This window comes from Rhinichthys klamathensis, unplaced genomic scaffold (assembly GCF_029890125.1).
Source record: "Rhinichthys klamathensis goyatoka isolate OS25496 unplaced genomic scaffold, OSU_Roscu_1.1 h1tg000259l_1, whole genome shotgun sequence".
NCBI lineage: Eukaryota > Metazoa > Chordata > Actinopteri > Cypriniformes > Leuciscidae > Rhinichthys > Rhinichthys klamathensis.
This window is the reverse complement of record NW_026606781.1, coordinates 643491-671022: the sequence shown is the minus strand read 5'-3', so window position 1 is coordinate 671022 and position 27532 is coordinate 643491. Positions and strand designations below refer to the sequence as shown.

At 40.5% G+C, this 27532-nt stretch overlaps 3 protein-coding genes across 7 annotated transcripts in view; all 3 read right to left on the bottom strand.

The window, feature by feature from the left end:
• scai (suppressor of cancer cell invasion) overlaps nucleotides 1-10094 on the bottom strand; it is a 41402-nt gene extending 31308 nt beyond the window's left edge. For 2 of the 3 annotated variants that reach the window (XM_056267442.1, XM_056267443.1), the window contains exon 1: nucleotides 9841-10094. The gene's annotated coding sequence lies outside the window, so the exon portion shown is untranslated. The remainder of the gene's footprint in view (nucleotides 1-9840) is intronic. The other variant, XM_056267444.1, reaches the window with a different exon arrangement.
• A 245-nt stretch (nucleotides 10095-10339) lies between these two features.
• On the bottom strand, nucleotides 10340-18221 carry ppp6c (protein phosphatase 6, catalytic subunit). Its single transcript, XM_056267445.1, has 7 exons — nucleotides 18062-18221; nucleotides 17296-17391; nucleotides 16902-16967; nucleotides 16640-16781; nucleotides 16454-16533; nucleotides 11706-11915; nucleotides 10340-11238 (listed from the first exon to the last, which is right to left on the bottom strand). Exons 1-7 carry the CDS (start codon nucleotides 18191-18193, stop codon nucleotides 10990-10992), a joined length of 975 nt encoding a protein of 324 aa, XP_056123420.1. The 5' UTR covers nucleotides 18194-18221; the 3' UTR covers nucleotides 10340-10989.
• Nucleotides 18222-19275: 1054 nt separating this feature from the next.
• myo1hb (myosin IHb) overlaps nucleotides 19276-27532 on the bottom strand; it is a 34064-nt gene continuing 25807 nt past the window's right edge. For 2 of the 3 annotated variants that reach the window (XM_056267440.1, XM_056267439.1), the window contains exons 29-32: nucleotides 20914-20984; nucleotides 20696-20793; nucleotides 20159-20258; nucleotides 19277-19962 (exon numbers count right to left, since the gene is read on the bottom strand). In XM_056267440.1, coding sequence (XP_056123415.1) covers nucleotides 19936-19962; nucleotides 20159-20258; nucleotides 20696-20793; nucleotides 20914-20984 — 296 coding nt within the window. In that variant the 3' untranslated portion in view covers nucleotides 19277-19935. Of the gene's footprint in view, nucleotides 19963-20158; nucleotides 20259-20695; nucleotides 20794-20913; nucleotides 20985-27532 lie in introns of all 3 variants that reach the window. The other variant, XM_056267438.1, reaches the window with a different exon arrangement.

Sequence of the window (27532 nt, the reverse complement as noted above, 5' to 3'; positions counted from 1 at the left end):
CCTTTGAAATAACTGAAATCATTTGGCGAAGTGATATGGAACTGTAATGCGGTCAAGACCTGCCTGGAACTACTTTAGCTGTGCGTTTACCTGAAAATAATTCCACACCTTAGAACGTTTGTCAACCAATCAGATTCAAGTACAATCTGTGCCTTTCAGCGTGACCACCAACCCAATGAGGTGTTATAGCACATTTTTGTGCATGTGAAAAGGATGATGTTTTGTGTGGATATTGGAACACGGGTGAAGTACAAATCCTAGTTTACATAATAGATAATGGTTTTGAATTTGTTTTGGCTTGACGTTTATATAGCTACTTATATTTTTAATTCTTGTTCTGTGCTGAATACCGTTAAATTTGTTGAGTGAGTGAATTAAAATAGTCTATTTTAGGCCTATAGCCTATTTTTATAAAAGTTTATGTTTGTAAAACATTTAGCTTTATTTACCGTTATTACTAAATGTAATAATAAAATGTGACTAAAGGCCTGTTTATACCAAGGACGATAACTATAAAGATAATGATAAATATAGTTCTAAAAATCGTTCACACCACAGCTATAATGATAACGGCACAGAGAAACGATATCGTTGGAATCACTTTCAGAATGATTTTATCCAGCTGATGAACGATAAGAACATTGACAGCCAATCAGAATCCATACTGCTGTAACAAGCTTGAGCGTTTAAAGCGTCAGACAAGAATGCGCTTAGAATAAACAGAACGATATCGTGAACGGGCCTTTATACGTGACTTATCTGGGGGGAGGATTTTCTCAAAAATGCTAAATTTTATTTGTGTAGCATATTTAACCCAGCAACAAACATTCGAAAATATTTCGAAAATGTAATTAAATCGGTAAAAATTCTTACCGTCGGTTAACGGTTAACCAGTTAATTATGAGCATTCCTAGTCGTGGAGATGCTGTATTTTTTCGCTGTGGGGGCAAAGAAATTGTATGGACTCTATGGAGACAAATACTGTCGCCATAGTTACTGTTTACAGCTGTTCATAAAGCCTCAGGAGCTGAAACCCAATTATGGGGAGGAACATTAAAGTTTTGACACGCTTTAAGCGATTGACCAATTGACTGGACTTGTTGACCAATCATGAGAGTATACAGGAATTTTCAGAAAGGCGGGCTTTAAAGAGACAGGAACTAAAACAGTGTGTTTCGGGCAGAGGGTGAAAAGACGTGCTGCAGCAATTCAAATTATGAGAAAATATTGCTTTTGAACTTTAATGTCTGGTTTCACAAGACAGGGCTTAAGTCTTTAGTCCCAGACTAAAATTAATGTTTAGAACTGTCTTAACTCAAAGTAACTTGCACTGACATATTTAAAAAAAAAACATGTCAGCAGCGCCATTGTTTGTTTCAAGATGCACACAGGTAAAGGTTTTTTTTCTAAGGCCCGTTTTTTTTTAAAATACTTAAAATGTCCTACTCTAACTAAGGCCTTATTCTGGCTTAATCTAATATCTGTCTGTGAAACTAGGCCAATATCATGTAAATGTATTTTAGCAGACCTCAAAAACAAAATTATGTACTCGCAAATAAGCATAATATGGGCACTTCATGATTGTATTTGCAGGAAGAGCCCATATTACTAATTTAATAACACTGTTAAATGTATTATAATGACAGTATATCCATTTTTCATACTGTACATTATAGCGGTGTGATGCCTAAATTCACTTGTAGCATTTAAAATGATTTGAAGACCAGGAACGTATAGGAAGTAAGGTCATTTTTTTTATTTCATGCTACTTTTAATCATTCATTTTATTTTACTTACCACGATAAATAAATAAACCACTAAAGGACAGCGGAGGTTTAGGTCATGCCAAATGCCTGCTACATATGCCATCACCCACTGATCTTTTATGGCTGAATAAAGGGATATCTCAATGGCCTTTCCTGTTCAGAAACAAGCTCAAAGCTTCAATGGCCTATAAAGACAGCACATAGTCCACTCTGTGCAATTGGAAAAAGGTCGGCTCTTAACCAAGGGCCAATTAATCTGCATGTTTTCACATAAAACAGTGAGAAACATAATAATTCCCTATGCTAAATAAATGCTAAAAAGCATAGTTCAATTTCCATATTTATTAAGGGATAGTTCACCCAAAAATAAAAATTCTGTCATCATTTACCCACCCTCAAGTTGTTCCAAACCTGTATGAATTTCTTTCTTCTGCCGAACACAATAAGACATTTTGAATAATATGGGTAACCAAACAGTTGATGGGCCCCATAGTCTTCCATAGTATGGAAAAAATACCATGGAATCAATGGGGCCCATCAACTGTTTGGCTACCGACATTCCTCAAAATATCTACAAGCCATACAGGTTTATAACAACTTGAGGATGGGTAAATGATGACAGAATTTTCATTTTTGGGTGAACTAACACTAAATATTTTTGTGAAAATGGCTTAGCTTGTGTGTTTGTGTGAGACTAGATGGTGTTAAACAAACAACACCGCACATTTCACCTCTGTGGTGACAAGAGATAAAATCGTGTGGCATAGATGTGTCATAGGGAGGACATGTGCAGCTTTTTCGGCTACACTGGGAGGAATCAGGCGTTGTGTGTGTATGTGTGTCTGAGGGGTGGATTGGGGGGAAAAGAGAGCAAGGGACGAGGAAAGTATGAAAGAGGGAGTGTGACAAATACACGCCAAAGGCTGAATGTGCAGTGCTTACTGCTCGGATCAGATGTTAAATCGGACCAGAGTGGGGGAGAGGTCCACACAAGAGAATGAACGTTAATAAAAATCCATAATACACATGTAAAGCATGAATTTTAAGTGAGCTTTGTGAAATGACTAGAAGCTCAGATGAGGTCCATTTATAACTGGTAAGATTCAAATTCAACAATGTTTTTGAATAAAGCATGTCTATATGCATGGAAAGCTCTAACTCCATCACATCTGTGAGAATAAATGGAAAATTGGTATGTTGAAGGCCTGTTCTTACCAATAAGAGCAACTAATGTATGATGTATTATGCTGACATTGGAAGCCACTGCAGGGAAAAACATAATTTATTGCCTGAAACTGTGTACAATGTCAGCTTGTGTGTCTGCATGTGTGCATGTGGTCAGGGAAACATTCAGCTGTCAGTCTATGGTGGCCTGAATGGAAAAGACCTGGGCATGTCCATCACCCCTGCTCAGCCTCCAGATGGCTCACCATGGTCCACTTATGGACTGTTTCTGCCCACCTTTCAAGTGCTGTCAACAAATTCAGAGAATATTTTGGGGATATTTCCCCAAAAGAAGAATTTGGCACGATTAAACCAATTGGTGATTTAAATATTATCACAGCAGCAACACCTCATTTATATAAGGTTGTGCATACGCGATTAAAAAAATTAAAGAATAACACTGCAATAAAAAAGGTAGTTAAAATTTGTAAGGCATTCATGTTAAGATGCTGAATTTAGTTTAGTGTACAAATGGGGTACAAATTTAGTTTAGTGTACAAATGGGGCTGACTCTACCCAAGAAGTCAAGGTTTAGCTGGTTACCAAAGGTTACTCTGTTCGCTCCTGCTACACCATCTGGCTCTAAAAAGCACTGTGGCTTGTGACAATTAATAGGTAATTGTCATTGCCATTAAAGTGAAATAACTGAACATAAACATACAAGCTTGATAAAAATGATCATTCTAGAAGAAAATTGGCACTTATAGGCTTTTGCATCTGAAGTCTTCATATATACGTCCATCTTTTTTTTACAGTCTATGGTTTAAACTGACAGGACTTAAAACATGCGAATGATAAACTTTCACTCTATGATGGTTAAACTTTGCAATTAATCCACAAATCACGTCATGCGTTACAAACCGGAAGCGATCAACTACGATCCCTATACTTGACATTGCACATCCTGCGATGTGACTATTGTTGCGGATGCACACATCGTGATATCAATGCTAATACGACACATCGTACAGCCCTAATTGATAATAATAAATGTTTCTTGAGAAGCAAATCAGCATATTAGAATGATTTCTAAAGAATCACTGAAGACTGGAGTAAGTAATGGCTGCTGAAAATTCAAGTTTGCCATCAAAAGAATAAATTACATTTCAAATAAATATTAAAATAGAAGACAGTTATTAAATTGTACTAATATTTCACAGTATTACTGATTTACTGTGTATCTGACCAAATAAATGCAGCCTTGGTGAGCATATTAAAAGATTTAGAATTTTGGTTTGAATTTTAGAATGGTGTAAAGTAACATTAGGAGGAGATACTTGAATGTTCACGTCAGTATTAAAAAAAACAATCTAACAATCAGATACCATTTTGTCCAGTCTAAATAAAGCATTATATTGATTAATTACAAGTAGTATTATCAATGGATCTCTCTGGGGTTCATTATGACAATATTGACCCACAAATCCAAATATACATTTAACAAAGGTATTTTAAAAGCTAAATTGGGTTTGTATACCTTCATCTTGGTCATTCAAATGTTATTTTTTTATTTATAAGTTTATTTGTATAGGGACAGTACAAAAAAACATGATCCCAGTCAAAACTGGAAAATATGTATTGCACATAGAGAGTATAGCCAAAGCTTATTTGCATCTCAGGTCCCTAGAAAGCCTTTCTAAAAAAAAAAAAAAAAAAACTACTACTCATAGAATAAAACTACCACAATGTGTCACTTATAGACAATCAAATACCTACCTAAATTATACATATTAGAATGGAGCTTTCAACTTTTACATCACATTACACTTTTAAGTTACACTCTTACATTACACTTTAATAAAATAAAATAAAAACTTGTACTTGTCTTTTACATAACATTACAATTTTACATACTAAAATTATTACATTTAAATATGCGTGCAGTTCTGGTTTATTTTAAACCACCGCTTTACCTTCAATGTAAAGGACTTTATTTCAAGTATTGCCTTATACTCATTTGGCAGCAGGTTCCAGAGTTTGGAGCCCTCAACAGAAAAGGCTCTTTGCCCTTGTGTAGTCTTACCAAAATGAATCCTACAATTCCCACCTGCCGAACTCCTAGTAATTCTATTTGTATAATCCTGTCTCTTTATCAATTTACATAAAACAGATGGTGCTGTATTGTGTAAACATTTAAAAATCTATTTTATATATGACAGATTCTTAAAATTTGCAAAACTTAGCATATTACTTTTTTTTAAAACATTGCAGTGATGCCATCGATTTGGCTTTTTATCCATTATTTTTAAGGCTCGATTATACATTTCAATTTTTCTAATTAAGGTATCACTTGTTTGAGTCCAAACTGTAATACAGTATGAAATGCGGGACAAGATCATTGCATGCACAAACAGATGTACTGCCTCAATTGAGATATATTTTCTAATAAGTCTGAAACAGTTTAGATTAAACCTTACCATTTTTGAGAGCTTTTTTATGTTTATCAAATTTAAGTCATGAGTCTAAAACAATACCTAAAAAATTAAACTCATCTACCTCCTCTATTTCTTTATTATTTACTCGAATTATTACTTTTTCTTTTTTCTTTCGATTTGAAAAGCACATAAAGACTGTTTTCTTAACATTCAGAGTAAGATGATTTTCCTGGAGCCATATAGATATCCTTTTCATTTGTTCATTTAAAACTGCAGCAACCTTGGCAGATGACTTAGCCGATGTATAAATAACAGTGTCATCAGCATAAAGCTGACATTCAACATCTGGACAACAACATGGTAGGTCATTTATAAACAAACTAAAAAGCAAGGGGCCTAAAATTGAGCCTTGTGGTAAGCCCATTTTGTTTCTCATAAACAATGATTTTGTATCCCCAATTTAACACACTGATCTCTTAGATTTAAATAAGAGGTAAACCACTCAATTGAACGTTTACTAAAATGAAATGCACTTAATTTAGATAAAAGAATAGTGTGGTTAACTGTGTCAAATGCCTTTTTTAGGTCAATGAATACTGCTCCCATCCCATGTCCCTGATCCAGAGAATGTGTAGCTTTTTCCAAGAAACAGCATATAGCTATTTCGGTGCAATGCTGGGCTCTAAAACCAAATTGATGTATATGTAGGAGGTTATTACTCTCTAGATAGTTTATTAATTGTTCAGCTACAACCTTCTCCAAAACCTTTGACATAACCGGCAAGATTGATATTGGTCGATATAATTTGAAATCAGGCTTGGATCCCCTGATTTAAAGAGCGGTGTAACTACAGCCTTTTTCCATGTATTTGGGGAAAACACAGTCTCTAATTGATACATTTGTCAAATGAGAACTATCATCACGGAGCTATATTTTTTTTATCAAATTAATATCTAAATTGTAAACATCTTTTGCTGTTGAATTCGGTAGAAGCTTTACAATTTCAGTTATTCTATTTTCTTCAATCTCCTTAATATAAAATGAATTTGGTAGCTCATCCTCCACACGCAAACAGCAACTGGCCCCTACTGAGAATAACCAAGTATATTAAAATAAATGATCAATACGCAGATCAATATTGACACACAGCTTGAAAGATTTCTATTTTCTGGTCGTAACAAGTGGTAGGCTAATTGAAATGACCAGGATGTAGGCTACATATATAGACACAGAGCTACAGGGTGGAATCAGCCATTAGTCTTAGACCAGAAGATAAGTGATCTAATGCTGAAACAAACAACTTGTCCACCAAGACCCTATGGATGTAATCTAGGAATGAATGGAAGATGGGCTTTAGAGAACGGCTGATAAGAGCATGTTGAAAGGAGGCATGAATAAGAGAGATCTCCTCGTCTCATGCAGAAAACGCATGCATGCTCTTTCTCTAAAGTCAGAAGTGGTAAAAGGCTTCTGCACAGAGATGTGAGCTTGACCCACATATCCTCTCCTTCTATAAAAATGCATGAGCTATGCATCTGCAGCAAAAGAACTGCAGGATGAGGCAGTGTGTGTATGTATGACCTGTATGAAGCCAACACGTGCAACTAAAAATCAATGCTAAATCAATATCATATTATCACTTTTTGCAGTCACTGCATCACTGAATACATTTGATAAGAAGTACTGAAAATGACTTTTATCATGTTATAGTAGGTCTACTTTCTACATGATTTATCAACTATTAAAAGACCAGCCTACTTTTATAGACAAAGTCCGATTAAAAACAAACAATAAAGATCGGTCATTAGGCTACATGAAATTAAAACTGCAATCACTTACTAAGTTAAAGAGGTCACGCAAACACATATGCTGACTAATGCATCTACCCTCTGCGCTAAAGCCTACATGACTGCTCATGTTAATGGGATACCGTCACTGTGAAACGTCAGGAGTGAAAGTGAGTGATGAATGCATGGTGGACATGGTGGCTAAAGAGCCCAAGGCTCTCTAATGTTATTCAGATCCACAAAGGAATGCAGGTAAGAAGTATCCAGAGGAAAATAGGACAGGCGCCGCCTATATAACTCACAAACAGGGAGCTATAATTATGAACTAGCTTGCAATCGTGCAAGTTATTTCTAAGCTATGCAACAGTAATATCCAGTACACACATTTGATTTGCTGACCAAATTGGTGTTTCCTCTCGAACGCCATGATCACTCAGAGCCGGGTTTCTCTCACTACTTGTGTGAGGAGAGCGGGAAATGGAAAGCCACAGAACATTTGAGCATGGGAGGGAAAATCATTCCACTCCTTTCCACTCACATGCTGTTCCAGATCAGCTTTTATCATGTCCATTGTTTTGTGACACAGAAAGCTTAATGTTTTGCATCTATCTTCACTAAGAAGAAAAAATACACAAATTGGGCAGCAGACTGGTGGTTGGTAGACATGTGGTTCACCACAAGGCTAGTAATGTGCACTAACAAAGTAAATGGGTCCATTTTGATTCCACACAGACTTTAAGAAATATCACGCTCACAATTCTGCTGTTGTAACGTGTACTGAATATCAGCATGACCTGTGGTACTTGAAAGTGACACAGCCGTGTTGATATTAACTGTTGAAGTCGACATGAAACGTAAGTTTCAATTGTCTTTTCTTCCCTATTGTGATGTATATCCGAGTAAAACGGCTTCAAGGACAAAAAAGAAAGGGGTGGGATTAGTCCATACCCCATAGGGAATTGATTGGATCATTGGATGGTTGTAGTTTGCTATTGTTGTGATCTCATGTGATTGACAGGTTGTCCTGCCCTCTCACCCCTTAACACATCATGAGAGGAAAGAAGAGATGTCACTACAAGGAGGGGAAGTTATTTTGATTCAAGATTGTGAGTGTACATGAATTTAAAAATAATAATAGTAATTGTGTGCAGAGATGAATAATAAATACTGCAAAATTCCATTAAAAATAAGAATTGCCCATTGATTCCATGGTGACTAAAGGCGGACCAAAAAAAAACTAAATAGGGTTTGCAATGGATTTGAAATGAAAGATCCTTTTAAGATAAACAACACCCATAATTGTCCATAACTAAATAGTAAAATACTCGCATACTAGTAGGCTACCTATAGTAACAGAAGAAGAATTCTCGTCCACGAGCTCATTCTTCCATAACAAGCCAGTCTATATGACGTCATTTCAGCTAAGCAACCTGGCGGCTCTTTCACAGATGATGTGTGATAGAGCTGATGCTAAGAAAACATGCTTGTCTGCAACAAATCTGACTTTTTATAGCCTACATATATATATATATATATATCTCGGTTCCAGTCAAATGGTTACTTATTCTCGCAAAATTATCATAGGACCTCATTTAAAGTTCAATGCATATTTATGACACAGCCCTAATAAGCTCGATACAATAATACACAATTCGCGCTTGCTCGTACAGTCAAATTATGCACGCACGGCCGATGCAGCCTGAACGTGAACAATAAATTGAGCAGACAGCGAGCGCTCTGCAAAAATCAAACCCGTGCTGTTGCAGGACAGAATGAACCCGGGCTGCACAAACTGTAATTCTTGCGACAGCCAATGATTTTTCAACCATGTTCATTCAATAATAATACAGAGATGCTTATTGGCTCGTGTTCCATTCACAATATCACTCCCAACTTGAATATATGGGTGGTCTAAACGGAACAATAGACAAAGGGTGAGAATCGTAACTAAACGTGAAGCGTTTGGCAGCGTGCATCTCTGCGTAACGGTTCATTGACTAGGAACGCGCACTGACTGACTGATCACTGCTGTTTTACATCAATTACCAGTGTGAAGAACAACAACGGTAATTTCTGTGACAATTCACACCATCAAGCATATTATCTAAATGCATTTACTCAAGAGGACAAAGCCTGTCTCATCTCATCTATAATGACTTACCTCTCGCGCGACGGCTCTCTCTCTTAGATCAGAATGCGGTAATACACGACAACTCTGTGTGACTCTGTCAAAGACGAAACTGTATGTTGGATCGTGTAATGGCAGAGCTGTGTTAACATGATTTGTGAACGCTCGTGGAGCAGCGACGTTTTTGTCCTCAAAATGACCATCAGAGTTGACAAAACTGTGGCTTTAGCAGATGCTGTGACTGCGGTTTCCTGGCAACCTAAATTATGTTGAGCTGATGACTGAATGGAGCTGACGTGCTGTTATTGATGGTTTTTAATATATACATATACACACATGTATGGGGATGATATACGTAGGCTATAGCTTTTCTCTAAATATACTGGACTTTGACGGAAAGGTACGGCATAAAATTCATATTTTAGTGATTGTGTCTAAGTGACTGGCGCTTGACTATCGTAGTCCTCCAAGACGTTTTAACTTAAGCTGTGTTTGTCTTTTACCTAACGCATAAACCGCCGAGCAATATCTGTCAAAAAGTCATTGATTTGAGAGCCAACCTGAGCACTGATCTTCCGTTTCGGCTCCTCAAGAACGGCGTCTCCAGGTAGCGCGCGCCTGTGAATCTCTCCCCGACACAAATCTAGACATCCAGTGCGGTGCCGCACCGTCGTTTACATCCAGCTCATTCAAATCACCCTCCCAGGGAAGAGCAGGGAGTATCTGCCATTCGGCATCTACTGCAGTCGACAGTTCAGTCTGGCCAGTTGTATCTTCATTGACTATGTTGTGGCAACCCGCTCAAAGTAACATGCTTGTCAGTTCCCCACCGGTCTGTTAGTGACGTTCAATACATTCCATTGGTTGGCTGTGTTGTCAATCAGGCTACAACTTACACATAGAGGCGGAGCTAACGTGGTACTGCACTCTATGGTATTGCCCGTTGGATTTAAAAGGGACGTGTGCCGCCCAACGGTGTCATACAGAAGTGCTTTTCAATTTGTCTTGTATGCAAGACATTTTCATGCTTCCATTGATTAGTAGACCACACCAGAAATGTAACTTAACAATAAAGGGGTTTATTTTCAAAATTTAATTGGTAAATGGGCTGCTGTTTTCTACAATAATAAAATACAACAAATCTGAGAAAAAGATGATTAAATCAAAACAATTATATTAATGTACAAAATAATCACAACCTCCTTTATCCTGTTGTCTGATCATCGCCTCAACCTTTTTCTACACTTGAAAGCTACGAAAAAGAACAGTGTCTTTGTCTTGCAGAAATTAGGAGCAGACTTGTTCAGTACAGTTGTTTCAGTGACTTTCCAATCTGTCCGCTTAAAAAACAAAACATTTTGTTCTGACCAGGCGAGTTGTTACACCATAAACTTTTGTCATTAAATGGTCAATGGCTGTTAGGTCTATATTTAAAGCCCTGTAAGAAGAGTGGCTTTGAGAATAGAATGAGGATGTCCACTTAATTACGATCACATTAAGAAGAATATACTGACCAAATAATGACCAACTTCAACAGTCAACAGGGTTCACAATCCTGACCATAGTTTACTGTTGTTATTTTGGAGAGCACTTTAATCTTTACAAAAATATTTGTTTTAAAAAAAATGCAACAGAAATTAAAGACAATAAAAGAGTGCTTGACAGAGCAATGAAAAGGAGAGGTCTGGACCCAGGCAACAATGAAAACCTCAGAGGAAGTAGGGTGTTGTCGTTCGCGGTGGTATGACCCTTTCCGAGTCAGGAACGGCCCGGAACAACTTGGGCTCCCGTGTGTTCACGTCTTTGAAGACCATGATGGAGGCTATGTTACCACAGCGGTAGCAGTAGTTTGGGGCCGACCAGACGGTTACCAGCTTCTCGTCAAACATGAATTTGTAGCCCTCATGAACCAACTGATGAGCACGGCAAATCAGCTTCAAGTTGTTGATGTGAACAAACTTGAACGGAAAGAAAAACAATTCAGGTTCTGCACAAACAGGTAAATTTACTAAACATTTTTTTCTTCTTTTACTAGCATGTCAGACATTTATGAAACAGCCAATAAATGTAAATAAATGATATTTAGTTAACTGCTAATTTAACGGTCAAATTAATATTTAGCTCACAGCACATTTCATCAAAATTCAGATCTAAGAAAATTGGAACAGTTACTAGTTTTTGCTTTACTATTAGATATTTTTGTGAAACTTCACTGCACTAGTAAAGTATATGGAAATGCCAACAACTACATCATTTCATAACTCAAGACAGTGAGTGACAGCCACGCAAAAGAGCAATTTCTTAAAAGACTAATTTGCATATTTCAACCTGTAATTGCAGAAAAATGTCTCAGGCTAGTGTTTTGTATACACATTAAGTGTTAAAAGAACTAAAAACAGACAGTGTATTTAGAGAATGCCCTTACCTCATTGGTAACCTTAGCACCAAACAGCCAGCCAGCACCCCTTGGGCTGATAGCCCAGGTGTCTACGTCCTCTGGATCGGACCAGACAAGATCACAAAATGCTCCCTTGTGAGGGATTTCCTGATTGCGTTCAATGGTGCGTATCTGGTCCAACGTTTTGATGTCAGGTGAAAGGCCACCATGTACACAAAGGATTTGCTCATCTATCAACTGTGAGAGAAATCAAAACATCACAATAAGTACAGCAGAAGGAAAATACATGTTAAACAGTCTTAGACAGTTATAAAGTGCAAAATAGCATTTTCAATCCAAGAGGTTTTTTGAAGCATTAAATATATAGTAAACATATCTCAAGTAAACATTTTATGTTGATTGAGTACCAGATACACAATTATACATTATAGACATAATGGGTAAAATTGTCTAAAACAATAGCAATATTATATCAAACTAAAAATACTGAACTTGTAGTACCATACATTACTGTGTTGAAGTATGGGGACACATAAATTAATATGCTACACGTGATCTATATTTGTAAATTGACTCTACTATTACCAACCAACCAACAAAAGATCAAAAATTATATATATATATATATATATATATATATGGTGATCTGGTTTATTTCAAAATTGTCAGTATAAACTTAGGGAAACACATTTATAAAAACACAGACAAATATACATGTAAAATAAGTGTGACAAGGAATTAAGAATGTGTAGTTCCCTTTGCAATTTAAATAATGTTTAAAACAAATTGAAAAAATGTATAACAAAAAATGTATATGAAATATTTTTAAAACAAAATGGACTACTTGCACAACTACTTCCATGTTTTACTTATTACAACTCTGGTTTCCCGTAAAAGAGTTCAGCGCACCTAGGCCTACATACATTATTATTACGACGTTTTATGGCTGTCAATTGATTTAAAAACAATTAATCATGTTCTCTGTGTTAATATGAATTATCGTGAACCTGCTGAAATGTTCCTATAAATATATTTTCTTTCCAACTGTGTATTCTGAATAATTAATAAAAGAAATTCCCCCACTAACATGGTGCAATCCAGTGCTTATCTTCTCATTAACAGTGTTTTCTCTTACTGATCATATTTCATACCTGTTGAGTTTACAGCTTTAAATGAATTTGACTGATAAATAGGATTGCTAGTGTGTGCTGGAGCTCTTATTTCAGCCTTTAAAAATATTTGAATGAATGAGCGGTACGTGCCGTAAATAAATTTAACAATGTTAAATATTTAATTAATATTAATCAGTAACACACACCCATAGAGGAGAATGACAGTGAACTACTTTGATTATGTTATTTACGTTTATGCCGAAAATTCTTATATTAAAATGATTGCCGATGAGAAATGACAAAATAGTTATTAAAATATTTGTATTCATCAGGTCTCACACACACTCAGGGTCCGAAATTAACACCCGCCAAGCGCCAAATGCGGGTAGATTTTCCGTTTGGCGAATACATCTCAAAAGGCTATCCGCCCCACTGGCGGGTGAATGTTCATACCAAAATAGTAATGTAATAAAATGTTTATTATAATTGCATTTTGTAATGTTATAAAATATCTGGTATGATGGCGACGGACATGACGAAGTTGTTGTGTTTGCGGGATGGGAATTGAAAACAGTCCTTATTTCCAGTCCTTCAGTTACTGATCGGATCAGTCAGAGTAAATGGAGTAAAAAAATAGGCAGAGTAAAACTAAATATTTTTTTTAAATAATATATTATTATTGCATATATTTTATTAAATATACAATTAATACATTTCATTTGTACAGAACTATTTTCATATGCACCACCACAAAAATATTATTTTAATGTGTAAATTGTGTAATGGGTGTAAATAAAAGTAAAAATGGAAAATAATAGACCAGAAATATGACAAAAATGTTTAAATATAGCCTATGTATAAATTAATGTACATGTGACAATCAAATGTATAGGCAAGACAAGTAGTTTGTTTAGGCATGGTTTGTAGGGAAATTACTAACCTGCGCACAAATATTCAAACGAATATAACTACAGAATCAATTTTTAATGCGCATGTGAACGCCATCCGGTCACAGGTTCGCGTTTAAAGTCTGTTTAGAGATAACGCCGTCGTCTTAGTGGCCCCTAATGTAATAACAAATGATAATTTTGCTGGAAGTGAATCAATCACAACTAACTTTAGCTGGAAATAACATTACTCGAAAATCGCTATAAAGCCAAAACAATCTCTGTTACCGTAAATTGTATGTTTATCTCTGTAAAGCTGCTTTGAAACAATCTCCATTGTTAAAAGCGCTATATAAATGAAGATGACTTGACACAAAAAGGCTGTTTATTATTTTGGCCGGTAAAAAATATGCTTGGCTGGTGGATTTTTTCATCTACCAGTCCCCATGGCAGGTGAGCCAAAAAGTTAATTTTGGACCCTGCACACACTTCAGCATCACGGTCAATAGTTTATGCTGGGGCCACACCAAATGATATTTAAAATCTTATAAGATTTTCAAAATGTGAGACCACAAACATGAGGACAAAAAAATCCTAGATTTAACAGTTTTGCTCCTATAGTGTGTGGTTTGCCATGATGTGAAGACACCACCACACACAAACAGATCTTCAACCAGAGTCCCAACTGTGAACACGTCAAATCTCGCAAAATCTCTCGAGACTTCAGAATAAACATGGCAGACTATTGCAGTGTTTCCTCTAGGATTTTTTTCAGCCGTGGTGGCAGGCCCATTTCGCCAGGGGGAGGGGGCGTGGCCCATGAGTGATATTCCCATTGGCCACGCCCCCTTATCCCAGGTGTTTAAACCTCCCCTAAGCATTATAACATGAAAGGCGCCAATAAGAGCGGCAAAGCGATTATGCGCATCCCGTGCGGAATGATGCACTTGAAGCACAGCGCGCAGCGCTTCACATTGAAAAGTTCAAAGCGAAGAGATTATATCTATCTATGCTTAATGTATTATATCTATGCAACAGTTTATTGAGCCTTTTCTTTTAACAGTTTTAAATTTCAGTTAACTTACAGTGCGCATGAAGAACAATTCATAGTGCTCTCTACTCTAGTGCTGTAGTAACAGACACCCGGGAGAAAGGAATATGATTTAGAAAGCGCTATAAACTCCAGCAAGATAAAGTAATTTTATGCAAACTATAGACCTTTATCTACAAATAAAGTATAATAATGGGAACATTGATCTAGAAGAGAGTGTCGTCGTGTTACTGTCGTAACCGAACGTGACGTGCTGTTTGAATGCTGAATGTAGAATGACTGAGGAGAGATGAGTTTCCATTAACTTTAACTTAACGACTTAAAAATACATTTTTACCTCACATTATGCTATTGAATGACTTCAGAAGTCTTGGAATATAGTGTGAAAACTTTATGGTGCTTTACAATGTTTTGTATGCCTTTAGTGGGGCTTAACAATAACACATACAATATCGGACCGAGAAGCTGCAGCCGTGGCGGGATGATTTTAGGTGTGGCGGCCCGCCACGGCAGAATGAATGTAGCGGAAACACTGTATTGGCAGGAAGAAATTATGAAATTTTCAACTCTATTGTGGTATGTTTTACAGGACACGTTCTTCCGAGCAGGTTCAGTCACTAGTCTTAACACACCTCACACCACAGGAAAATCTGATAAAATAATCTGTAGAACCATCAAGATAATCGGGACTTCATTTAGAATTGTCGGAAGGGGAGAAATCGGCCCGAATATCTTGTGGTGTGGCCCCAGCATTAGACGAGCACTGACACCATGTAGTGAAATAATCGCGTATGTTTAACAGCCTCTGCTTTCTAAGATCGGGCCTGGGTTGGATTAAAACTTCCTGTTCCGTTGAGTTTGGAAAATTATTTACACAGTAATCATAAGAATATTTATTCTCCTGTCTCTGAAAATGTCCAGATTTTTTAATCTTGCCGGAAACTCATTTCAGGTGCCTTTAGTCAACTAGGTGACTACAGCACATTGAAAATATACATGACTGGAAATAAATGAGTTGTACCATTTAAAAAAAAAAAAAAAAAGTGTCACGAAGCTCAGTGCAAGTAGTCGATTGTATTAATGAAAGGTGTAATTTTAAAGAAATTGTCTTGAGTAACGGTTTCGTTTTCGTTTTTTTTAATATGCTTATTTAAAAAAAAAAAAAAAAGTACGTAAAATAAGCTAAGGGTTATTTAAAGCGTACACATTTTTAAATGACTATGGAGTGCAACAACCGGGATCCTCAAGTAAAAACTCCATTCAGTTTCTCCATAGGGATAGTGATTTTGAACAATAACTTATAAACCTTTAAAGACAGAACTACTGTGAGATACGAGGTTATTAATACATGGTATTTGCTTCTGCTTCTGCTGTCAGTCCACATTATTTCAGCTTATTTTTAAAATAATTGTGTTTAACAGCAGCATTCCTTGTGAAAAACTACATTACCCATAATGCTGTACAAATAATTACACCAGAGTCAGGAAAAAAGCAACACCAAAATAGCTCTGTAGCTCCACCTACTCCCAAGCAGCACTGCGAATGACGCAATTGCGTCAATCTCTCTATGTACCGTTGTCTTTGTCCGATTTTTTCAAAAACTTTTTTTTGCTTCAACTCAAAGATAGTAGTGTTGTGATACGCCTCATAGCTGATTGGCTTGGTTCACGGCTTATAACTCTTTAACAAAGACTGAAATTGTATATGTAAAATCTTAACACTTACGGCAGCAACAGTCAGCATGTCAAAAACTTTAGTGCAGTATCGCCAGGCATTAGCATTTCCATATTTAGTTTGGCACTCATCTATAGACAGAAAGACAGGAAATGAAACCCTAAAATGAATGTACAACAAAATCTCAATACAATAAGTTCATCATGATAGGCATGCATTTGATTTCTGTAGTCTCACCATAAAAGCCATACACTTGTGTGATCTGCCTGCTCTCGTGATTGCCACGCAACAGTGTGATGCGGTCAGGCCACTTTGCTTTAAGTGCTAGCAAATATGTGAATGTTTCTAAGCTGTAATATCCTCGGTCAACAAAGTCTCCCTAAAGGAAAGAGAACATACCGTTACCTCTTCAATAAATGCTTTGGGGAAAGTTTCCAGTGAGTCACCAAATATGAACTGCAATACAATATGCATCACATCATCTTTAGAGATACAATACCATGAAAATGTAGTTTGTGTCTGGTACTTGGCCCCCAGTTCTGAAGAGTTCACATAGGTCATAAAACTAGGGACAAAGAAAAGGTTTAGTTCAGGGGTGCCCAATCCTGTTTCCACAAATCTACCTTCCTGCAAAATTCAGCTCCAACCCTGAACAAACACAACTGAAGCAGCTAATGAAGATCATCAAGATTACTTGATAATTACAGACAGGTATGTTTTATCAAGATTGGATGTGAACTCTGTAGGTAGGTAATATCCAGGAACAGGATTGAGCACCTCTGGTATATATGCAGCATGTTGTTATGGCAACAACAAAAAAAAAGAAAAAAGACCGTCATCATTACAAGATCTGCAACTAACAACATAGATGCATTAATAGGGCCTTCTCGCACCTGTCCATGAATGTCCCCGCATACAGTGACTGGAGTGGATACTGGCTGTACATTTGATTCTTCAAGTAGCAGGTCACATACATAGTCACACAATCTCTGTCAAAGCAAAAGAAGAAAGCAGGTTTGAACAAGCTTGTAAAAAGGATGGCATCACGTATGATGATAGCACAACCAGCAAATAACTGCATCCAAGGTCAAGTTCATTCATAAGGAAGTCAAAACTGAGCCTTTTCAGGTCGCATTTTTCAAAATAGCACATTAATGGCTTGGGTGATACTGTTATGGACCGCATTGCTGCATTAAGGACTAATTCAGAAGCCTAATTGTACGTACAATAACTCGATTTTAAGATAAGGGAGTGGAGAACGGTTCAGGCAAGAATGAAAACTGCTGATAAAGACGCAAATATCATTAAATAAGATTAACTAAGAGATAGATGGGCGTTTCAATTTGGTTCGCTTGATAGCAACAACATAAGTTAGCCATCCTAGGTGTTCACAAGAAATAATCAGTTACACAACTTTATAATGACTAACTGCTTTTTTTTGGGGGCCGCATAACCTGTTATTTCTGATAATATGTAGAAAGTAAATCCCGGAACACAGGCTAACGTCAACTGATCAAGTTAGATTAATTCGCAACGACTGCATTGCACTGACTCACTATGTTGCCGGCCTTTACCACGATCTACACGACTTTATAAATATACTTAGAACTAATATGTTTAACATTCTTAGAAAAAGCAAAAATTACAGATGATAGTCACCTTTAAGTCGTTCTCTGGAAGATATTTGCACTGCCTCGCAATTTCAACATACTTATCCAGGTCCAGCGGCGCCATTTTAAGAACAACAGTCGATGCGATGGAAGAAGCGAAGAGGAAGTCTCTCCACGTCATAGAGGGAGGTAATGATTGACACGGAATCAGCCAATCAGTACTTCGATAGGGTCATGAGCACCACGGCGCCACTTTTTTATTTATTCAAGTAACATACATTTTGTACAAATACAAGTATTAAACATTATACATACAATACAAAAAAGAAAAAAGAAACTAAATAAAAAAGAAAATGGTTCCAGGGGATAATAACATAAATATCAGAAAAAAGGTGCTTCACGGCGCCACTTGCACGCATTAGTTTTAGGTGGTTATCACGTTTCTCGTAATAGAGTTGGAAAAATATATTGAGCAATAGACAGAGGCTGATGTTTGTCAAAAGGTTCAAACTTTTTTAAATAGTTTGAGGCATCATCGATATCTAAGTCCCTTTATCAGAACATTATCCATTCATTCACCACGAGGTGGCAACAAACAGTTTCATATTAGGTCATCTCATATAAACCTACTCAAAAAATCTCAATATGATTTATGAATCATCATACATTAGTTTTTTCTATTTTTATGCTTATATAGGAAACATCAGTGTCTCATGTTGAATGTCCACAAAGTACAACAATTCAATAATTAATAACCACTTTATTACCACTGCAGTCATAATACACATGGCTGAACTAAATTTGCAGGAGAAAAACCAAACATCACAATTTTTATTAAAAAACCCCACTACATTATCATTAAAATGAGTCGAACATCTTGATTATATGAAGTTATACAAATGCTAATATTTTCTGTACTTTAACACCACAACTGCTACAGAAATTTTAATGCACTAGGCTAGATAAAGTATTATATAAGGACAACAACTGCTTGTTATTGTGGAATTGATTATCAGATCTCTATGCAGATATTATATTTGAATGTATACAAACGTTGTGTATGCCTACATGCATGCATTGTTTTGCTCTGGTGTTCTGGGCATATGAAGCTGGTTTCATCTCTTTGTTAGATATTTGTTATATGTTTGTCAGTGCAAAGCAGAAGATGGCATGCCCTAGTTGGCAGTTGGCAGTATGGGATAAAGAACACAATAAACAAACACAATTGACACAGTTTAAAAAAAAAAAATCTTGGGCAGAGTAACTAATGCACATATTTGTTTTTTTTTACTGAACAGTTAACTTTTATGATTTAACAAAATTAACACATTTACATCATTTGAGGAAAAAAGGTTTGTGCTTTGAAGCAACTAATTTTCTATATTCTGTGCACCCGAAAGATCCACAATTAGCAAAAACCAAGACAAACCCAATTAATTTGATAAAAAAGTAGCAATTTTCATTAACTGCTGGATGTTTATAACAAAACATGGTCTTATAAATACACAAAGACAATGTAAAGTATACAACTAAAATACAGAATGTAACCTGATATTATTCAATTAAACAAATAAAAAATAAAAATCCAATGACCTATTACACCAGTCTGACTTGTTTCCTTTTCCTCTTATTTGGTGAATAAATTACAATGATATTTCATGATTTGTCCCTTGAAAAATAAATTCACATTTTAGTGTTGCCCAACCCTGGTCCTGGAGTAGCCCCATTAGTCCACATTTCCTCTCCATTATCTGATAAACTCATTTCAGGTATTGGAGTTTAATGAACTGATGAGTTGAATCAGGTGTGTTTGATTAGGAAAACTGTTAAAGTGTAGGTTCTTTTAGGGCAAATGGTAGTGTTTAAACTTGACTGATGCATTAATTTGGGCCATTGAAGAGAAGTTTTGAGAGGTGAAACGTGTCACCGAGATTTTGTCCGTGCAGATTCCTGCAAAAGAAAAATGTAATGCCTTCAAAATGATGAAATAAATAGATGTAACTAATTTCAACATCATTTTTAATACTATTACACATAGTGGTATATAATGATCACTGATTACAAAGATATAAAGATTACATTTTTAATATTTTGTATGTTTCCAATGTATTCATTATGTTGTATGCATTGCATTATGTGGACCCACCACCATCAAGTGTCCATTCTTGGCTCTGTAGACCATGCATTCACTGCTGCTCTTAAAATCCACAAAGCCCTCTTTGCCAGGCTGGATGTCAAACCTCACACTACAAAACGACAATGATTCAGTATATGTATAATGCATGCATTTAAATACAATGCTAACACTTTACAATAAGGTTTCATTAGTTAACTTGAACTAATAATGAACTGCACTTCTACAGCATTTCATCTTTTTTAATGGTCATTTCAACATTTACTAATACATTATTAAAATCAAAAGTTGTTATTGTTGACATGAGTTAATGCACTGTGAACTAACATGAACAAACAGCTCTCTTTTTTAACTAACATTAACAAAGATTATTAAATACTGTAACAAAACAAATGTATTGCTCATAGTTAGTTCATGTTAGTTAATGCATTAACTAATGAAAACAAATAAAACCTTATTGTAAAGTGTTACCAATACAACAAACAATCTATCTCTGAGAGCAGGACCGAGTAGGCCTATCCAAAGGCAATTCAGGTAAAAGTATCTCACCTTCCTTGTACAACTTTGATAAGGCTTTGGTTTTTTGCCACTACACAGATTTTTGTCAATGCCTCGAATAGATAGCTGCACTGCAAGACCAGGTCCCCCTAAAAATAGAATATTTAACATAATGTAAACAAAATGTTTGTTTTTGTTTCAATTTACCACATGCATGACAGCCATTCAAAGCAATTACTCCCTCACAAAGATTTTACTTTTACACCTACTTTTTGCTTTGTATCATCACATGTGACATGGAGAATCAGGAAGTTGTCACTTAAATTGCTGACAGACACCCCTGTAAATAAGCAAATATATCTTGTAAACAAAGTTATTATGGTGTAATATGGAACTTGACTATTTAGTAATGGTGTGTGTTACAAGAGTTAGAAAAAAGTTAAAATATAAAAATAAAACTGAAAAATAACCTATTAATTTAAAATGACCTTTTAATGAAATTGGATAATTTCTAGTAGTTATATTTATATTCAAATGCATAGACTATATTAAAAATAATATATATTTAAATAAATGCCTCTGTGTGAAATTTGCCATTAATTCAGATTTCAATCATAGACTTAATTATTGGGAATCTGTGCCGAGTAGTGTTGATTACAGGTATATGTAATCTGAATTACATAATCAGATTACAAAAATGAAATGCTTGTAATTAGATTATATTACATTTTAAAATATGTCTCATTTTTCAGCTCCTCCCCACCCACACGCACAATCGGTTCTCTTACGAGAGTATCTCTCGTACTGCGTAATAGCTTACGCTAGGGGAAAAACTCTTTTCCGCGAGATATTGAAGCCAAAAATTATCCTTAATTTTTTATTAATGTAAAACGCTTTGCAGCAGCAAGCAGACATAGGCGAAACAGCTCGCGCGCCTATTGGTTGCTCTGCAGCAAATGCAGCAGCCTATCGAGAGAGACTCGCGCCCATATCGTCACGTCCCGCCAGAAGGGGCGTGGTCTCACCCTATAAATATGCTCGTTAGGCTGATACAAGCTGATTTTTACCTCTTCAGCGAAGCACACGCATCGCTGGATCCGGAGTGAGAAGCCGCGCCGTCGAAGCAAGCCTTTCAGCGGGACGAGCTCTGGAGTCGCTGGCCTCGCCGCCTTCAACTGCCGTACCTGCTGCGCTTTCCGGCGTTCTATATCCTTTCATACTCTGTGTGTATTTACTCTGTTGAGAGTGTTTGCTCGCTTACTTGACGCGACTCACACTTCTCTCACAAAAAGAGCTGCGTCTTTTTAAAGATGCCTTCCTGTGGCTCGTGCCGCGCCCCGCTCAGCGATGGAGACCGGCACGTCATCGGTGTTTCCTGCCTGGGTGAGGATCACGCGGCTCTCGCGCTCGCTGACGGTGGATGCCCTCATTGCGAGCTTTTGCCCATGGTGACTCTGAGGACTCGCCTGGCATCATTCTCCGAGCCTTCACCGCAGCCCGCCGTGGTGCCGCGCCGCAAGAAGCGCCGCGCCCAGCGCGCTCCCGAGCTTTCTCCAGCCCGCCAAAGCTCGCCGGTTCGCCCGCCAGCTTTGCCGGCTTCGCTCGAGTCTTGTAACACACACTCATCTCATCTCGAGTCGCTCACTGACGGACAACGGCCGCCGCCTGCCGCCGCGTCCATCCACGAGTTTGACGAACCCACCGAGGCGTGTTCTCTTCTGGCATCCGATAGTGAGGATTGGGCGAGCTCCGTGGATCTCCCCTCCGCTAGCGTTTCCCGCCAGACCACTGGTAAGAGAGCCGGCATTGAGACTGAGCTGATGCGTCTGCTCTCTCAGGCCGTGGAAAGCATCGGCCTCGATTGGGAGGCGCCCGCGCAGCCGCCGCGCAACAGAATGGACGGACGCTTTCTCGGAAATGACGAGGCTCCGACGAAATCGCGGCCCGCGCCCTTCCTCCCGGAACTTCACGAGGAAGTGACTAAATCGTGGAACGCCCCCTTCTCCGCCAGGCTGCGTACCTCTGCCTCTGCTGCTTTCTCCTCAGTGGATGGCGCGAAGGACAGAGGATACCTTTCTGTTCCTCCTGTGGAACCAGCTGTAGCGTCTCATCTCTGCCCGCCCTCCGCTGGACGGCGCGCTCACACGACGCTACCTTCTAAAGCCTGCCGAGTGACGTCAACCATGCACGGTCGCGCTTACACCGCCGCCGGGCAAGCAGTTTCAGCGCTGCACACTATGGCTATCCTGCAGATCTACCAAGCCGACCTTCTCCTTAAATTGGACGAGGAAGGACCCGGAGCGATCTGCGTGGCGGACCTGAGAAGCGCTACAGACCTCGCTCTTCGCGCTACTAAAGCCGCTGCACAAGCCATAGGACGAAACATGGCCTCTCTCACCGTGGCTGAGAGACACTTATGGCTGACGCTGTCCGAGATGACGGAAGCCGAGCGCTCTGTGTTCCTCGACGCGCCCATTTCACAAGCGGGCCTTTTCGGATCTGCCGTCAAAGATTTCGCGGACAGATTCATGGAGGTGCAAAAGACTTCGCAGGCCATGAAGCACTTCCTTATGAAGCGCTCGAGCTCCGGTGCAGGCCGCTCAAAACAGCCGTCTGCTCGCAGTTCTCAGCCGCAGCCTGCACCGCCTGCCGCCGCCGCTTCACAGCGCCGCCACGCCCGAGACCAAAGACCGCGCTCTCGCTCTGCTGGACACCGCCCCCCTCAGCGCGGGCCCCGGCCGAGGATTGAGATCAAGCCCGAGGCCTCAAAATCTTCCTAGCCATTCTAGGAAAGCGACGGTGTTCAGATCCCGCTGCGGCCGGATTTCCACCAAAACTTCTCGCTCGGTCAGTTCCAAACATCGCGACTGTCCCAGTGTATTTCGCAGTGAGCCAGCCGGTGTCTCAGCCCGTTTGCCTGCGCACAAAAGCCGTTTTTACGGCTACCCAGATAAATCCAATAAAGAGTGCATTTTCTGGTGTTCCGGCCATGGCCGATGGTGTTATAAGTGTTGTAAGAATGCCCACCCAGTGCCCATTCACACACACAGACACAGCCCGCCACGGTGCAGGGCTAGCACATATAAAATCGACTCCGGTCGATTGTGCAAACAATGTAGTAAACGCGCCCATGTCACCATGCCCGCTCACACTACATGCTGCGTGTCCCTTGGTTTCTGTAAAAACAAAACCAACACACATTCAGTCGGCCATGAACGACAGTGTTTTCAGTGTAATAAATGTGCCCGCAGCCCCGCGCCCACATTTTCTCACAGACACGCCGATTCCTACGGGATCTCCCCCGCTCGCTTTTTCTGCACAATCTGCCATAAAAAAGCTGAGCGCGGTCAGGCCGCCCGCTGTGATCAGCGCGCCCCCCGCCTCGAACGCTGTAAACATGGTGTCGTGTTCCCAGTATGCCCGGGCTCTCGAGCTGCCGTTTTGCCGCGACCAGAGCCCGGATTTCATTCTGCCCCTAGCTATTCACGCAGATGCGTGGTCAAAGCTTCCCGGGGTATCAGAATGGGTGCTGAACACTATAAAGAGAGGCTATTCGCTACAATTTGCTCGACGCCCGCGCCGTTATACGGCGCGTGTCGAAACTACGGTGAAAAACGAAGTGTCTCATCTACTTCGTGCCGAGATAGCGAAACTACTGAGCAAAGGGGCTATAGAACCTTTATCTCAGGCTCAGAGCGAAGGGGGCCTATACAGCAGATATTTTCTGGTGCCGAAAAAGGATGGGGGTCTCAGACCCATTTTAGATCTACGACAGCTGAACAGAGTGCTTGTCAAACGCCAGTTCAGAATGCTTACGACCAGGAAAATCCTCGCGCAAGTGCGCCACGGGGACTGGTTTATGTCGATAGATCTGAAAGACGCCTATTTCCAAATACAAATAGCGTCCCATCACAGGCGATTCTTGAGATTCGCCTTCGAGGGCCAGGCATATCAATACACAGTCCTGCCGTTCGGCCTGTCCCTAGCACCTCGTACATTTACGAAGTGCATGGACGCGGCGCTCGCACCCCTGAGACTTCAGGGCATGCGAGTCCTGAAATACTTGGACGATTGGCTGATTCTAGCTCGATCACGATCGGAGCTCATAGAACACAGGGCCGCATTACTCGAGCACCTCGAGGAGCTGGGCCTCACAGTCAATTGGGCGAAGAGCTCACTGTCTCCCAGTCAGAAAATTTCCTTTCTGGGAACCGTGTTGGACTCGCTGTCCATGACAGCACGCCTGTCACCAGAGCGCGTGCTAAATATTCAGCGCGGCGTGAAATCCTCCCGCCACGGCGCGATAGTTCCGCTCAAAAGGTTTCAGAAAATGCTGGGGCTGATGGCCTCAGCAGCCTCTGTACTCCAGTTGGGCTTGCTCCGCATGCGCCCACTGCAGATGTGGCTGAAAGCGCGGGTTCCACCCAGGGCATGGACAGCGGGTCTGTTTCGCCTCAGGGTCGACCTTCAGTGTGTTTCAGCTCTGGAACCTTGGAAAATAACCGACTGGTATCAGTCAGGTGTGAGTCTGGGGACCGCTTCGAGTGTGAAGGTGGTGTCTACGGACGCCTCCACCTCGGGGTGGGGAGCGCTGCTCGAGGGCAGACCGCTAGCTGGCCTGTGGTCAGAACGGGAAAAGCTCCTTCACATAAACTGCTTGGAGATGATAGCAGTCGACAAAGCGCTACGGCGTTTTTGTCCCCAGGTAACAGGCCACCACGTCTTGGTCCGGTCGGACAACATGTCAGTGGTGGCATACATAAATCGCCAGGGCGGCGTCAGGTCACGAAACCTTCACAGGCTGACGGAACGCCTCCTGGTCTGGGCTCAGCACAACCTGCTCTCACTGAGAGCAGCGCACGTGCCTGGTCACCTGAATGTGGGACCAGACAGACTGTCCAGGAACAATGTTCCAGCAGGGGAATGGTCGCTGCACCCGCAGACGGTCCAGCTGCTGTGGAAAACGTTCGGCAGAGCACAGATGGACCTATTCGCGTCCAACGAAAACGCTCATTGCCCGGAGTTTTTCTCGAAAAGCAAGGACGCGCTGGCTCATGTTTGGCCCCGCTGCCCCCTATATGCTTTTCCTCCTGTCTCGCTCCTGCCTCAGGTGTTGGAACGAATCAGGGAGAACAGATGCCCAGTGCTGCTCGTAGCTCCGCTCTGGACAAACCAGACGTGGTTCCCTGCCCTGATGCAGCTGACCAGCACTGCCCCATGGCCTGTACCATTGAGGAGAGACCTCCTCTCTCAGGCGGAGGGCTCGATTTGGCACCCTCGCCCGGGGTTGTGGTCCCTGCACGCATGGCCCATCAACGGGTACCCGCTAGCCTCCCAGAAGGAGTGTTAAACACGATCGCGCAGGCTAGAGCTCCGTCTACCAGGCGGCTCTACTCCTCGAAATGGTCTGTTTTCTCTGCATGGTGTCAAGCCCAGAGCTTTTCACCTGTGGAATGCGGGGTTTCGGAAGTGCTTTCCTTCCTTCAAGAGCTACTGGATAAGGGCAGGACCCCATCCACGCTCAAAGTATATGTGGCGGCCATAGCAACGTTTGCAAAACCGGTGTCTGGCCAGTCGCTGGGGAAAAACGACTTAGTCGTGCGTTTCCTTAGGGGAGCTCGGAGGCTGAACCCTCCCAGGCCCCCTTCAGTCCCGACGTGGGACCTTTCCACGGTCCTGGAGGCCATGAAAGGCACCTCGTTCGAGCCAATCCAGCTGGTGGACATGAAACACCTGTCGTTCAAAACAGTGTTTCTCATGGCTCTCGCTTCAGTGAAGCGCATAGGGGACTTACAGGCGCTTTCAGTAAGCGCGTCGTGTATGGAGTTTGGGCCTAATGACTCGAAGGTCATTCTCAAACCAAAGCACGGGTATGTCCCGAAATCCCTCAATACACCGTTCAGGGCCCAGGTAATTTCCCTGTCCGCCCTTCCGGTTCTCAGTGAGGAGGAGGATGCGAGTCTCCTTTGCCCCGTCAGGGCATTGAGAGCTTATGTGTCACGCTCGTCTGTTTTCAGACAGACGGAGCAGCTTTTTGTTTTGTTTGGCGGGCGTTCCAAGGGACTCGCCGCCTCAAAACAGAGCCTATCCAGATGGATAGTGGATGCCATTGCGCTCGCTTACTCTGCGAAGGGCCTACAGTGCCCCTTGGGTGTCAGGGCGCACTCCACGAGAGGCGTGGCCTCTTTGTGGGCATGGTCGAGCGGGGTTTCCCTGCAAGATATCTGTACGGCCGCGGGCTGGGCCTCGCCGTCTACATTTATAAAATACTATAACCTGGAGGTACCCGCCTTACAAGCTAAGCTTTTGGCGGTCTAAAATTCAGTGCTATCTGCCCCGCTGTGCGGCCCAGATGCTGAGTTTTCTGCAACCCCATGATTGTGTTGACAGACGTATGGCCACCCAGATCAGGCTGAAAGCTTTCACCCTGGCTGCGCGTTTTATTGTCATATAATAGCCCCGCTGGGTGCTTTTTTATAGGGAATGACGCTTCCAGCCTCTCTTCCTACACTCTATGTGAGTTTATGGTGATTATGCACTACATGAGCCCTGGGCTTCGGCCCCCGGGACTTTGGTGTTGGATCCCTGTACGCACGGCGTGTTGCATTGTGTTCCCCTAGCGTAAGCTATTACGCAGTACGAGAGATACTCTCGTAAGAGAACGTACTCGGTTACTAACGTAACCTCGGTTCTCTCTAGAGAGGGAACGAGTACTGCGTATCTTGCCGTGCTTGGTATACGCTCTGGTTCGCTTCAGTGATAAAAACCAGCTTGTATCAGCCTAACGAGCATATTTATAGGGTGAGACCACGCCCCTTCTGGCGGGACGTGACGATATGGGCGCGAATTGCCCCCATTGGTCATTACGTCACGCAGAGTCTCTCTCGA

Coding starts and splice junctions, on each gene's coding strand:
- ppp6c (XM_056267445.1), bottom strand. CDS start 18,193: ATGACGTGGAGAGACTTCCTCTTCGCTTCTTCCATCGCATCGACTGTT. Junction 16,968..17,295: donor GCGGGGACATTCATGGACAG/GTGCGAGAAGGC, acceptor CTTTGTCCCTAG/TTTTATGACCTATGTGAACT. Junction 11,916..16,453: donor ACATGCTGACTGTTGCTGCC/GTAAGTGTTAAG, acceptor TTTCTCTCACAG/TTGATAGATGAGCAAATCCT.